At 38.0% G+C, this 15,760-nt stretch overlaps 1 protein-coding gene across 10 annotated transcripts in view; it reads left to right on the top strand.

Annotated features, from left to right (window-relative positions):
- The window catches only part of NAV3 (neuron navigator 3), a 352,628-nt gene that overhangs the window by 114,259 nt on the left and 222,609 nt on the right, over positions 1 to 15,760 (top strand). For 9 of the 10 annotated variants that reach the window (XM_027819622.3, XM_007057255.4, XM_027819623.3 and 6 more), the window contains one exon: positions 15,048 to 15,120. In XM_027819622.3, the coding sequence (XP_027675423.2) occupies positions 15,048 to 15,120 (73 nt within the window). Of the gene's footprint in view, positions 1 to 2,203; positions 2,241 to 15,047; positions 15,121 to 15,760 lie in introns of all 10 variants that reach the window. The other variant, XM_043547396.1, reaches the window with a different exon arrangement.

Here is a 15,760-nt window from a genome sequence, read left to right as displayed (position 1 = left end):
GCTTGTCATTTGAACACATTTAATCCCAAGAATAAATCAGCAGCTATTTAATGAAAAAATCATGTATCAGTTTCAGTGAAGATAGAGAAAACACTCACCCTATATAGTGTAGTATATTAAAATACACTTAAAGTCGATCATGAACATATAGAAGAACTATGGCAAGTATTTTAGAAAGCACCTGTTGGTCACAGCAGTGAATACATTTCTCCCAGTATAGTAGCAGAAGGATTATAGTAAATATGTCTGCTATATAGTGGTGTATCTTTATGATCTTGTATCCCCCCCCAAAAAAGTAGCATTGTTATGAATACTGGGAATGTCTAGAATGCTTAGCATATTTAAAAATAGCAGATAAAAAGCATGATATTTAGGTGAACGGCAAAGACACAAGTTCAAACTTTACAAGAAAACAAAAAATTGTTTTGAAATGGTTTTCTTTTACAGTATGTCCTAACTGGCTTGTATTAAATGCCAGGTTTCATCAAATGCTTGTGTGAGTCTTTTGGACTTGGATTTAAACACTAAGGAACTATATTACAATGTATGACCCCACGGTGGGAAATATAACTAAGATATATCTAAACTGAGTTAATCTGCTAATGTCACAGACAAGTTATCACAAAGTCTTTTTATTTCAGCAGAGTTCATTAATTCCCCTCTGTGTAAGGGCTTTTGACCATGTTCATAACAATATAAACTGAATCTTCTTACTTTTTATGTAACTTACCTATAAAAATTTGCTCTGACCTAAAACTTAGTACACAAGATCTCAGTTACAATTGACTAGTACCACTTTTCTTTTTAAATAAACATATACATTATTTGCCAGCTTTCTGGTGTCATAGGAGTATTTAAAACAGTCATGCCATGGTTTGAGGAGGCATGGGCCAGATCCTCAGTTGGTATTAATCAGTATGGCTCCACTGAAATCAATGGGACTATTCTGATTTACCTTACCTGAGGTTCTGGCCCAGTGTTTGGATATGGATTAGTTTCACTGTTGTGGTTCAGAGTCAGTCAAAGGTAAGGCTCAAGTTTGGACTTGATCATACCAAGATCTCACAAGTTGATAGCATAAGATCCCTGCTATCTTGAATGGCGGAGATCTTACCAGATCAGCGGTACTTTTGACACTTTGGTCACTTCTGCTGTTCTGGCTCAGTACTTCTCCTCAGGCCCCTAAAGTAGCTTTTTGCAGGAGCAATCACCCAGGTTTATATATACAGTATCAGCAACGGTGTATGGAAGATGTAGGTGCGTAGGTATACTTCATTTTTACACATGAACCTGGGGCCTCCCTTTGGACCTGTAAGGTCTTTGGACCTTCTGTGGTAAGCAGTCAGATCCTTACATGGTGTAAATTGGCATAGTTGACGATGTGGTCCAAATACTTCATTTTTTAACAACACCTACTGGATTTTGGGGTCTAAAAATGTTTGGAGAACTATTTCAAACATTTTTACATTCCTGTACTTCACATAGATATGATAACTTTGGCTATGGCTAGAAGTGAAAGTGACAACATACAATATGGTATCTTGTACATCCAGGTAACTCAAGTGCTTCAGAAGACTGTGATAATATTTTTTTGGCTAAGCATCCAAGGAGGAATCCTGGCTCTACTGAAGTCAATGGCAAAACTCCCATTAATTTCAGGGGGCCAGAATTTCACGCTCAGACTTATGAGTGCACTGCTTTTGAAACAGAACTTTGACGTTTCCCCTTCACTAGGACTTTAGGCACAAAACTCTGTGTTAAGAGTATGGTGAAACCCCACAAAGAGTGCTCAGATAGCCTGTTGATGAGCATGAGATGAAAACATAGCTAGATGGCTATACTGCAGGAGTTGGTTTATATGTGTAATCTATTTTAATTCTTTTTAGTGCAGAAGTATGGCAGATTAGAGCATTCTTTGTACGAAGTTTTCAGAATATTGAACATATTGAATATTGAACAATACTTAGGTACAATAGCATGATTGAAGACTAGAATTTGAGCCTTCCATCTGAACACTCGGCTTTTGTGGGTTTCTGATTTAAATTTGGATTTCTTTTGGTCTAGTTTGCCGTCTCTTTTATTTAATGTGGTTTTGCACCTCTTAAATTTTCTTTTAAGTTTCAGTTTTATTTGAATCAATAACATGAACACTGAACTTAAAAAGAAGCCAATGACATTGGTTAAGCTTTGTTTTTCCTTATAGGTTCCTGAGAGCCAGAAAACCAGCCATGTGACCATAGGTCTGTATGAGGTGTAATTAGATTTCAGTAAACAACTCTCTGTGCAATGCTTTGAATATTTAGAGACTGTGACTAATTATTAAGTATTTTGTAGGACCTTTCATCTGATGAGCTCAGTGGGGTTTTTTGTCAGGGTTTTTTTGTTTTTGTTTTTTGTTTTGCATATTTTTGAGTGTCAGGAGTTCACATGTTGTAGGAATGATTATTTGTTGGCTGTAAGTGGAACTGAACATTTGCAGAGTCAATCACAGCTCTGAAGTGTGAAGTATAATTACATTGAAAACTGAAAGGTGAATGTGTGTAATTAGAAGATCAGGGTTGATTCTTATGAAACCAAAGGGCAAGTCAGTAGAAAATATTAAATTCTCGATGTCTCTCCTCCACATGCTGTAGCTTTGTAACTTCCAATATAATCGCCAGTGAGTGGGGGTTAGAAAGCAAAAAGGGCATTGGGATGGATTCCATTTGCAAAGTTCATGAGATGTCTAGGAATAAAGTGCTCTATAGTTTTATCTGTTTCTGTATCCTGTAAAGAGAACTGAAATGCCCTCAAAGGTTTAAATCTTCTAAAAAGGCACTTTATTATAGTCTGCATTTTGACCCAGTGGAGAGGAATTTTGTTTAACAGAGTAAGGTATACATCTATATGATGCCTTTCACTTTTCTGAAGCTGGTTAATCTCCATAAATGTTTAGATAAAGGTACCTAACTGAAAGTAAGGCATTGCATAACACTAAATCTATATCTAAATCTATAGGCAGACTCACTGAAATAACAAAGTGCTTCTATTTGTTGTATCTGCTTATGTTTAAACATGAGCTCCCAGTGTAACACCGTGGCCAAAAGGGACTAATTCAATCCTAGGATATATAAACAAAAATATTGAGTGGGAGTAGGGAAACTATATTATTTCTGTATTTGGTACTGGTATGACCATTATTGGAGTACTGTGTCCAGTTCTGGTGTCCACAGTTCAACATCAAGGATGTTGATAAATTGGAGAGGGTTCAGAGAAGAGCCACAAGAATCATTAAAGGATTGAAGAACATGACTTATAGTGATAGACTTCAGGAGCTCCATCTGTTTAGTTTAACAAAAAGAAGGTTAAGGGGTGACTGGATCATGCTAGAGGACTCTTCAGTCTAGCAGACAAAGGCATAATAAGATCCAATGACAGGAAGTTGAAGCAAGACAAATTCAGACTAGAAATAAGGTGCATATTGTTAACAGAGAGGGTAATTAACGACTGGTACAACTTACCATGGGTTGGGGAAGATTCTACATCACTGGGAATTTTAAAATCAAAATTGGATATTTCACTAAAAGATGTTCTAGCTCAAAAATTAATTCAGGAATGCTCTATGATCTGTTTCAAAGAGGAGTTTTGACCAAATAATCACAGTGGCTCCACTGAATCTATGAACCATGTAATATCTGTAAGAAAAATATCTCACAAATCCTTAGAGTAGTATTTATCTTTAATTTTCTGCCCTTCCTAGTTGTGCAGCTCTTTTACTGATAAGAGAAATTCCACACATGTACACAGAGTAAAATACCATCATAGGGAACTACAGTAGAACTCCATTTATCCGACCCTCCACGTTAACTAAACAACCAGCGCACATGGGTCCAGAAGCGGGCAATCTTTTCTGTGGCTGTTAGATGGCGATGCAGCCTGGCACTTTCCCATTCTCTGGATTATCTGAATTGTTGATTATTCAGTCTGGTCCTGGTCCTAGTTAGATTGGATAAACATGTTTCTGCTGTACTGTGAAGATCTAAGCCGAGAATGTTGTGCTTCATACAACTCACGCTCTAACCTTCCAAGTGACCTTTTACATTCTTGTATGAACAGATCAGTACATCTGCCTGTTGCACGGTCCAAGTATTTGGGGAGTTAATTTGCTTTAACATTGCTGGGGTCACTGTTAAAATTTTGCTTTCGAAGTGTAAGGTGGATGAATTTGGGTCACATATTTCTTTTTAATATCTGTTGGAGATGGAAGTGGAAGGTATGTGGGTTTTAAATAACTCCAGCATCATTTCCTCAAAAATTTTGCCTGCGAGACCTTCCACATACCAGTAGTTATTATTCTCTAAGGGGAATTTTCTCCCCCAAATGCCTCCAATAACTTTATTTTTAATTTGTGTAGATGTTTTTTTGTTGAAAGGCCCTGGCTGAAATTGGAACAGACTTTTGGGTTGACTTTACTTGGGTAATTTAATGCTACGTATTTTCATTAAATGCTTACTTAATTATTCCGTCAGTAAATAAAGACTTTATTAGGAACAGGGAATATCAATAGGCTATACCTAACATCCAGAAAAGTATTATAATTTCCATAGAATGATTCTCCTATGTCCCTTATATCCGGGTGAGGTAACAGGCCACCTGCACCAGTGAGTAAGCAGAACCAACTTAAATCTCCCAGTAGAACCAACAACAGCTGCTAAAAGGATGGGTTTGCAGATGTACATCACCCACTCAGACTCAACATTGTCTTCCAGCAAAATTGCAAAAATACATTTAATATCAAAATAACATTATTGGGGAGCCATTGGAAATGGAACCCTTGACTAAGGAATTAGATTATTTTAAAATCTTCTAATAATCTATTCTGATCTTTCCCTATATTTTTGCAATTTTTACTGGATTTTTGGTGTGTCTCCAACCTTGACCCTCCACACCAGTCACCAACCCCACCCCTCAAAAGCATGAATCCATATTTCCATGGAGAGTGCTCCGCACAGTCCTAGGCAAAGGCAACAGTGCTGCAGAGGCTGCTCAGCATAGGAAAATCCATGCTTAGAAGTTTCCCGTGGCATACAGATACTGGACCCAGTAATCAAGGTACCTGAAGATTCCTCCATGGGAACAGAGTAGGTTTTTTATAACTTCAGGACAGATTCAAGGCTTTGGATAGGTTTTTTTTTTCCCCCATGAGTTCATATTTGGAAGTATTTACTGATTTTGGTAATAAACTTGATTAAATTAGGCATGTACTTTTTTATAGTGGACATGGATGAAAGCAAAAGCAATTCAAGAAGTTTTGTTTGGGAATCTAAAACATTCTTCCATTGTGCTATGTTGATAAGAACACTCATTTTAAAGAAGTGAGATCAACATGAAATTAGTCATTTTCACCAATTTGAAACTAGCTCACTTTCAGATCTTTTATGCCTGTTAAACAAGTGTACACTATACAGTATCAAAAAGCACCCAGCCAGTTAGATGTACTGTAACACTTGTAAGAAAGAGGATCAGAAATCCAGTCCATGTTGTGTCCTGAAGTTCCTGAGCTTTACTCCTTATCTTATGACTTAATATGGAAAAGAGATGGAGTAAAAGTACTTGTTACAGCAGGGACCAGCCCTTCTTGAATATGTGGAAAGCACCTAGCACATAGTGGGAGCTACCATAAATAAATTAATAATAAAAATACCAGATACTAGATAAACATTTTACACCTTTTTGGTACATAAATGAACCATAGGGACATAGTTCCTGTGAAAAATTGGTGAAAGCACCAACACTACCAGAGGAAATGGAGTACCTAACTCTTCGTAACTTTTAAGAAAGATGAGGCCAATCATTTTAATGATTTCCAATAATTCCTGGTTATTTACACTTAATGTACATTTTCAAGAAGAGAAACAGCTGTATTGTATGGGGAATGGGTGTGACCCCTATATTTAAGTTGCCTTACACTTTCCAGATTTCTATAAAAGGACTTGGCAAACTTTCAAAAAAGCTGAACACCCTGTTTTCACATCCAGAACAATAGGAACTTCTCAGTCCTGAGCTGTTTTGAAAATCAGGCCATGTTATATAGGTGCCTAAATGCAACCTGAGTTGAGTGGAAAGTCCGGCTCATAAGGATGGACAGATAAAAGAAAAAACTTGGGCTGATTTTCCATTCCGTTATACCAATGTGACTCTGTTGACTTCAGCAGAGTCACACTGGGATAAATTGGGTGTAACAGAGAATCAGGCCCAAAACTCATACTGGCAAAACCATAACATGTGTGTGTGTGTGTGCACATGCACGCACAATGTAATTGGAATAGCACACAGTGTTTTCTTCTATAGCTTGTTTGCTGTGCTACTTCAGTGTCCCCTCACCATCACTACCCTAATGGAGAAAAATACTAGAGCTCTGGGTAGTTTATTTAGCTCATGTAGTTGTAATAGCTGGGAAAACTATATGGTGTTAAAAGCCTTCAGACTCGTATGTCACCTGTGTGGTGTATTTGGTCTGCTGTTGATTATTCTAATCTCTGATAAAAAATGTGAATACAGAATTGCTAATACTTTTCTCTTTATGACTGTACCTTTATCATTTTCTACACATTTAAAATAAGTATTCTGCATGTTAGTGAAACTTAAGTTTGCAAAATAGGGAAACATGCTGAAAAAAGGCTCCTAAAAGGAACAAAGTTATAAGGCAAACTAAAACTGTGGGTGTTTCCCACACCACAAATGCATTGCCAGCAAGACACAGATGTGTGCAGTGTATGAGCCAATGGAAAAAAAAAAAGTGAGCAAAGATACTGTTTTCGAATACTCCAGAATGGCTTAAAGTGGGCTAGGCCAAAAAAGAGAATAACTGTGTGTATGTATGTGAGTGTATATGTGACCTCGCCAAAAGTGATGTTGCACTGTCCAATTTAAGTGGTGATTACAATATAGGCCATCCCCACCCTTGAAATATTTTCCTGTTCTTTCCAGGGCTCACTGCTTCAAGCAGTGGGGCTATAATGAATGTACAGGATACAGAGATTCATGCAGTAGGAGAGGACCCTGTGCATATTTCTGATTGAAAACGAATAGAATTATAGTTTAGTTGTGTAATTTTTGAGCTTTGTACTCTTATTTCTCAGTCAGGCAGATCCGCATGAGACACTATTCCCTTGTTTTAATAAAAATAGTTCTGTAATGGTCCACAATAAATAGTAGCGATACTGTTATGCTTTGAGTGATCGCTACAGAATTCTGTGCTATATTTGGATACAATAATAACAGCTGCTATAGAAAAACCTAAAGGCTGGGTCTCTATCGGGTACATTCCTGACTAGCCTCTCTGATGCAGTAGGGCGGTGCTCTTCAATGAATACATTAAGAAAGACCATTTCACATTCCTATCACTCTACTTCTGGTAGCTAACATTAGAAAGCATTGCTCTGTCCTTTTAAAGGGAGCTGTGTCGTTAGAATATATTCAGGTAAGCTGTCAGAGCCCTAAAACTTTATTATGAACTTATTCAAAATCTTATAGTTAAGTAGTGACAGACGTGACACAAGAAGAAATATATTCATCCCGTAATGAAGTTGTGTATCTCCTATAATACAATGTATTAGGTATTTTAAATGATGATCACAGAATTGACTCCAGAGTCTGATCTATTTGATCTTCTAGTAGTCTATCTCCCTTCCAATGCAGGATTTTTCCAGTTGCATATTTATTACAGTTTTGTCCAATCTAATGTGAAATGCCAAGTGTTGGGCCTTCTTGTGTTCTTCTGGTAGACAGTTTCACAAGCTAATACATGTCAGTCAGGTGCTTTCACTGATATTCTGGCTAAACGTTCCCCTTCCTAATAATCTGTTTTACTGAAAGGAGGCTGTTAAAAATGGTATCTTCTTTCTCAACAGATCTGTTCCTTGTGTGTATTCAGAGTATCATATTCTAGTGACTAGCTAAATTTTTACTGCATGCCAGACCTGTCAGCACTACAGAACTTAAATGAGAATGAGCTGTATGCTATTCCATCTTGTTTAACAGCAGCAGAATAGTTTGCTATTTTTGCATTAGTTATACCTGGAGGTTTAATTTGTAAGGTTGCTTATGAGGGTGACATTTGACCTGTATGACTTTTATTAGTGATAATGATCTATAAGAGGGAAAGAACCAAATCTGACTTTCAGAGCTCAGGTTTATATGGTGGGATATGTAAAACAAACAAAAAACTTTATTTGTAAGCAAAGCACATTAGAAATGGAATCACTGTGGCACAAAATATACAGAATTCCACAATACATCTTTTACATACTTCTTTTGAAGTGTGTTTGTATTACGGAAAGTATATGTGGCGTTCCATGGTTAGTTAGTTTCAGTAACTGCCAGAACAAATTTTTCTCAGTTTGCAAGTCAAAATTTTTTTCTAGCTGCTCGCCCTGTGAACTCAATGGGAAACCTGTAAGTCAAGCTTTGTTCACCCTTCTCATGCATCACACCTATAATAAAGTTTCTACAGATAAATCCTTTAAGTAGCGATACCTTTATGACCTAATTTCCTTTAGCTGTGCTGCAACTGGAGCTCAGTATGTGAATCAGAACAGAACCCAGCTCAGTCTCCAAAGATGTGTTGGCTAACAGAAATAAAAGAAATAAAAAACTACTTATATCACTAAATAAACAGATAAAATTTGGAAATATACACAGGGAGCAGATCTGTATTAAACAAGAAGATGCTATATTTACAAAGACACCTTCATACTTCACTTTGAGGAATCCAGTACATAGCATGGCTGTTTAACAGATACAGGCATATAGGCAGTAATCACATTCTTTGTGCATGTTCTTTTAAGGTAAGGAAACTTTGCAGATTTTTGTCTGTCTGCTGTGAGCTTCAGAAGAAGGCATACTAATCAAATGCAGAGATTTATCAGCGCTTCATATGAATATAGACAAATATACTGCTTTATTAGTCATTATTATTTGTCTTATGAGTACCTTGCAGTTCAATTTAAACTTGGAAGTGGAGAAAGTATTGTCTGCCAACCAAAGGAGATGAAAGCTAGTCTTAGTAATAGCAAAAACAATCATAATAAATACACATATTCTATATGGTGAGTCACTGAAGAGTTTCAATCCCACAAATGAGCTATTCCCATAAATCTACTAACTGCTGGTATTAGGTATTCTCATTCATTTGTGGAGACGTGTCTGCTGTAGTTATTTATTTCTATAGAGCAGCAGTTCTCAAACTGTGGGTTGGGACCCGAAAGTGGGTCACGACCCCATTATAATGGGGTCACCAGGGCAGGCATTAGACTTGCTGGGGCCCAGGGCCAAAGCCCGAACCCACTGCTTTGGGCCAAACCCAAAGCTCGAGCCCCACTGCCTGGGTGACAGAGCTCAGATTTTGGCTTTGACCCCCCTTCCCGGGGTGGTGGGGCTCGGGCAGGCTCAGGTTTTGGTCCCCCCTCCTGGGGTTGTGTAGTCATTTTTGTTGTCAGAAGGAGGTCATGGTGCAATGAAGTTTGAGATCTCCATTATAGAGTACTAAAATGCCACAATGCTTCCCATAAAAAAAACAATTCATATCTACAGTGCTTTATTTGTTACAGCAGATTTTAATACCTATCTTCTTTAGTATTATACATAATAATTAGGTGTATCGTATTTGTGGTATTACTATGTATTGCTTAGAGATGGATGGATCCTAACTACAATAGATCTGTATCTGAATGATCAACCCCCTAAATTTTGCGTGGTATTTAGATATGGGGACTTGGTTGGATCGAATATCCACAGTAAGCCTTGACATTTGGTATTTTTTAAAGACTGCAAACAAAAATAAAAGCATGCATTTTTGATAAGCAATTTTTAAAAATATAAAGATAAAAGACCTGATCGTTAGAAGCAGCCTACCAGTTTGTGGGAACAACTTTGCAGGCTCCATTAAATGCAATATCATTTAGACCTTGCTATCTGATTGTGATCATAGAGCGGGTTGGTTTCTAAATTACAGATGTTTTGCCTGAGTTTATGTGTGTCTGCAAAATTGGAGCCAGGTCTCAAAATCAGCCCCAAATATTGCTGAATTTAAGAAAAAAGATTTATATTATTACAGAAACTTTTGATCACTCTGAAAATTAATTTCATTGTCAAGCATACAGACTCATTGGTAGCAATAGATTTTGGTATGCCTAGCTACGTGTGTGTGTTTGCATCTATCTAATATATGGGCAATGAAAGATTTATTGTGTGATTACCTATTCATCCCTGGCTTTTCATAAGAGCTATGTTTTGTAAATGATGTGATAAAATCTGAAGTAATGATTGAAAATACTGTTTAGCATATAGACTACCTGAATGTGAAGATCGTGTAATATGATGAGCCATTACTGTGGGATTCCGAAACCAAAATCTCTGTTTAAAAAACAGTTATGGTTGTGAAGTGACAAAAATGTATTATTTTTATAAAACGGGCTGAGCAACACTTTGGGAATTAGCAACAATGGTGCAAAGTTGCTCACTGGTAGCCCGATCCTGCACACATTTATATGTACACCTCTGTTGATAGAATTGGGCCCATGTTTGGTGTTCCTGTGGAAATTAGTATGCCTACCTGTAAACCTTGAGAACTTTGCTTTCCTGAACTGGTTCTGTTAGGGTTGCCAACACTCCCGGTTTCACCAGGAGTCTCCTGGAATCGGGCTCTATCTCCCGGAGGCTACTGAAGCCAAACCGGGAGATTTTAGGCTGCAAAATGTCTGGTGGCACATTGGGGCTAAGGCAGGCTCCCTGCCTGCTGTGGCCACATGCCATTTCTGGAAATGGCCAGCACATCCCTGCAGCCCCTGGCTGAGGGGCCCAGGAGGTCTCTGTGGACTGCCTTCACTCTGAGAACCGCGGCCAATGGGAGCTGTGGGGGCAGTGCCTGTGGGCAGAGGCAATGTGCAGAGCTGTCTGGCCCCTCAGCCCCTCCACCCAGGGGCCACAGGGATGTCGTGTCGGCCACTTCCGGGAGTGATGCGGGGCCAGGGCAGGCAGGGACCCGGCCTTAGCGCCACTGTGCTGCCAACTGGGAGCCACCTGAGCTAAGTGTCGCCAGGCCAGAGCCCACACCCCTCACCCCCTCCTGCACCCCAACCCCCTGCCCCAGCCCAGGGCCACCTCCTGCACCCAAACTCCCCGCCAGAATCTGCACCCCTCACTCCCTCCTGCACCCCAAACTACTGCCCCAATCTGAGCCCCCTTCAGCACCCAAACTCCCTCCCAGAGCTTGAACCCCTTCCTGCATCCCAACCACCTACCCCAGGCTCAACTCGGAGCTCCTTCTCACATGCCGAACCCCTCGGCCCCAGCCCAGAGCCCGCACCCTCTCCCACACCCCAGCTCCCTGCCCTAGCCAGGTGAAAGTGAGTGATGGTGGGAGAGAGTGAGGGATGGAAGGAACGGGGGGGTGGAGTGAGTGGGGCAGGGCCTCAGAGAATGCGTGGGGCAGGGACGGGGCCTCGGGGCGGGGTAGGAGGTGGGGAAAAGGGTGTTTGGGATTGTGTGATTTGTGTGCACAGTTGGCAACCCCAGGTTCTGTTCAGCTAGACTGCTCGATAACTTTAATTATATTTGTTCTGCTAATGAGGAACATCATCCTTCTTAATAGTTAGGGTTAAAGTATTTTCTGAAAAGGAAACAGGACACAAAAAGTTTGTAGATCAGGTGTCTGTGGTGTTTGTGTCAGGTCTACATGACATGTATCCTGTTTTTCACAATGCAAAGAGTGCACTCTGAGGCATAAGCAGATAGAGTGCTACTTTCCACTCTTGGTGTGAAGTAAAGCTGTGTCCCAGCCTATTTTAACCATGTCACCCGCTACTTAAATAAACATGGTGTTCAGAGATCCATACCACTCTTGATTGAAACAGCATTGAGGAGTGGAAGTTGGTTGAGGTCTCTTAGAACTTTTGTAATTGCAAAATTATTCTCATCTGTTTGTACATTTGAATAAAAAGTGTTTGGGGCTGTTGGGGTGTCAGTTCAAAGAATAACTGTGGTTAGCCAAGGCAAGAAGAAGGCAATTAAAGTAATGTTTATGGATATACTGAAAGGTTAAAAATGGAATACTTTAAAACAAACTTTTCTAGATTGGAAGGGAAAGGAAGTGAGGACTCCAAGAATGTATTAACCAGTGGCTTATTCAATCTTCTAACCGTTCTCTAAAGTTGTATTAAAATGCAATTACTGTCAGAAAACTGACTGTAAAAATTACATTTAAGGGCTTCTGATTTATTCTTCATCAATGACTCCCCCATATCAAACTTGCTCAATTTGCAAGTCAAAACAATAATTGACTATAAGACTTACCCTGAAATCACAGCCTATTGTCTGAAAGCCAGGCTGTGTTCTTATTGCTTCGTATGCTATCACCTACACTAATGGTTCTGGAATTGTAGTTTACAGTTCTGTTGAGGACTCAGAAGCAAAATGGAATTTACATTTTACTTCTTTAGCTGTACAGTAAGTTTAACAGATGTGGCATGCAAGACACAGGCTGTAGGGAGTAGACATATGAAGTAATTAGGTGATATTTTTATAGTTTCTTTTTTGACCATAATCACACTTTTAAAAACTACCATTAGGGCTATTATATTTATGAAATACGCTTAGTCTCCCAACTATATATACACACCACATAAAAATAACTAAGACACATTAAGTGACAGAGGCTGCAAATGTTCCCAATAAATTAGTTCAGATTTTTATAGCCACAGTCTCCTGATTCCACTATAAAGGGCATACGATTGCTATGAAATATGTCTCGGTAACATCATAAAGTGTGTCAAGAAACCTTGATTTAATTTTTTGTAGGTAGGTGTTGCTGAATGTTCAATCTCAGTCCTTTTTTTTTTTTTTTTCCAATTTAATCTCCAGGACTTTCTATTTGGGTAAAATTTGCCTTCTTTCAAGTAGTTCAATGTTTGTGCTGAAAGTTGAAAGACGAACTCAACTTTTTTATCGTTCATCTCTAGGCAGATCTTGATTTGTGTTAAATTCCCTGATAAAGCAGAATTTCCCATCAAGGTATTTTTGCATAAGGAATGCAAATTATATTGTTTAAGGGCCTCTTCCTGCACAAAAGTTATGCCCAGGGGTAAAGATACTCACATTCAATTGTTTTCAGGATTGGGCCCTAAATTACCCAGTTTGTTTTTGCTTTCTATGATGCCAAATGATCCCAAGTAAATTCCATTAACATCTTAGAAAATGGCAGAAATAATGGCCATCTTCTGATTTTACAGTGGTGTAAACATAGAGTAATTCCATTGACTTCATTGTAGTTACACCAGATCTAGTGTAAATATATTTATTTTAAAAAGTGTTAGCTAGCATATTATTTGTATTTATTTGCAGAAAAAAGGGGATGAGGAAAGAGATTATTCATCACTCCCTATATACCCTAGTAGCTCCTGAAAACTGTTTGATCAATCCATAAGGAACTTACGTTATCAATCTTTGTTTTCTGCAGCCTTAGCTTAGTGTGATTTGTTTTGCGTGAAGCATTTTTGGCACATGCTCTCACCTTTAAAAACATTGCCCACGTGTTAAAAGAGACTCTCTGTGTAGGTTTTAGAGAATATTTCTTCAATGTGCACTTCTTGAAAGCAAACAGAAAGTTTCTGTTCATTTTATAAAATATTATTTTCAAATAGTAGAAGGAGAGCTGCAGTCATAGGAGATATGCAGAATAATTGAAGGGCTTCCTCCTTATTTATTTGCATTGCTATTCAGGTGAAAAGTGTTGTTCCAGCCTGGGAAAAAAAGATAACCTCCAGGCTAAGCACCTTTTAATTAGCTAATAATTTATCCCCCCGTATGCTTTGTGGATAGAAAAGTGCCAATAAATCTTATTGTAAAATGTGTGAATGTGCAAATGATGCCTGTTCAAAGAAAACAAAATTCATTGCATTTATCAGTTTACCTACAAGTTTGTACATTAAGACGAGGGTGAATCATTTTTTAATACGCTTTACAATTAGATGATGTGAACAATAGATATTTTAAATAGGTTAAACCTTTTCTTTTATCTATGCAGTCTTCATCAGCTTTTTTAATTGAAAACTTAAAGTAAAGCCAATCTGCAGAAGACACTGGCAACATGTCATTTTGCCCATTTTTGATAGAAATTTAACTAGACAGATCAAATCTTTGCTTGCCAAGTTATTAACTTAAAATGTGTTGTTTAATGTTTCAAGATTTATGAAATGTAAAACAAACAAACAAACAAAATACAGTACCACAACAACCAAGGATGGTGACTCACAGAAACACTGTTTGGAACTTTCCATTTTCCTAACCTATTAAGAAAAAGTCATTACATTTATTCTGGGATTACTCATTTTACAGGCAGAATTGTCATCCTTATATTGCTCTTGCTCTGTGCTTCTTTTCCTGTCATCTACAGCTGTGCTTGGTATCTGTGCAATGTGCTGGACCAACCATGGCAGTCACCATCCTGATGACCTTTACTGAGGAAGTATATTTTAGAGAAACGTTAACATAAAATATACTAATAGATGAGTTTTTAAAAAAATATTAAGAAAAACCAAACGGGGACTCATTGCTGTGACATCATCATTTTCTCAAAATTACACTTCATCCCAGACAAATACCTTCTTTGGCACACTTGTTGAATGTTTTTGCTCACATTCTTTCATTAAGGCAGTCCCCCACATCTCCAGACACACGTGTAGTGTTTAATCCTCTATGGATGCTTTCATTGCTGCTTATTTGTAGTGTACAAAATCCAGTTTTATGTTAAGTAGGTGGGTTGCTGATCTGTCAGCATGCCATTCTGGATCGGGCCTTTATGAATTGTTTTTAAGCACCAAAGTGGACAATGAAAGCTTTATAGCAATGCTCCAATTAGCGGTAATCATTCTTGTTAAACTTTGGAAAAGAGCTGTAGTATGTGATGAATGTAAAGTATTCATTCCCTTTTTCTCCCCTCTCTGCATTCTCACTCTAGTACATTTTGTAAAATAGCCTTAAATTGCTTGTTATTTCTGTTCATATTGCAGATTGAGAATGTTGATGTCTGCCTTAGCTTTCTGGCAGCCAGAGGAGTAAATGTTCAAGGTCTTTCTGCTGAAGGTAAGAAAAATACATCATCAACACAGATAATGGAATTCCTTTCTGAAAACTAATTTTCTTAATACAGATTACTTGCAACTAAACACCATTCTGAAGCTGCATTGAATTGCATTGAAATACACACACACACACATATACATATAGAGACAGGGGGAGAGACAGACATGGTTTAAACTTCCTTTCCTGTTTAATTAAAAATTAAATCAGAAAATTCAATATGTATATGAAACTTGGGGCAATAATTTAAATGAGTAATTTACTTTTCTGTATTTTGGTTCCTTTTCCTTTCCCCCCAGTGATTTATAGCTACAGGGATTTCCAGATGTACATTTTTATATATTCATACATAAAGTATATTGGATTGGATCCTACAAATATGCAAGCAAGTGCCTTTGCCCATGTAATCAGTCCCAGTGAAGATGACTCACTTGAGCAAAGATATTCATATGAACAAACATTTTTAAGAGCAGGCCCAAATCTAGTAAATATTTGTGTGTGTGGTATGTATAAAATGGAACAGTGATTGGACCGTTAGGAAGAGATGCTAATTCTATACATATTAATATCTAGTAGTATCCATTTTTATTGTATTATAACCCTCAATGTACAGTCTGATGTACTACTACTTATGTATGTTTAT

This window comes from Chelonia mydas, chromosome 1 (assembly GCF_015237465.2).
Source record: "Chelonia mydas isolate rCheMyd1 chromosome 1, rCheMyd1.pri.v2, whole genome shotgun sequence".
Classification (NCBI taxonomy): domain Eukaryota; kingdom Metazoa; phylum Chordata; order Testudines; family Cheloniidae; genus Chelonia; species Chelonia mydas.
Note: the sequence above shows the minus strand (reverse complement) of the source record. Positions and strands in the feature narration are given on the sequence as shown.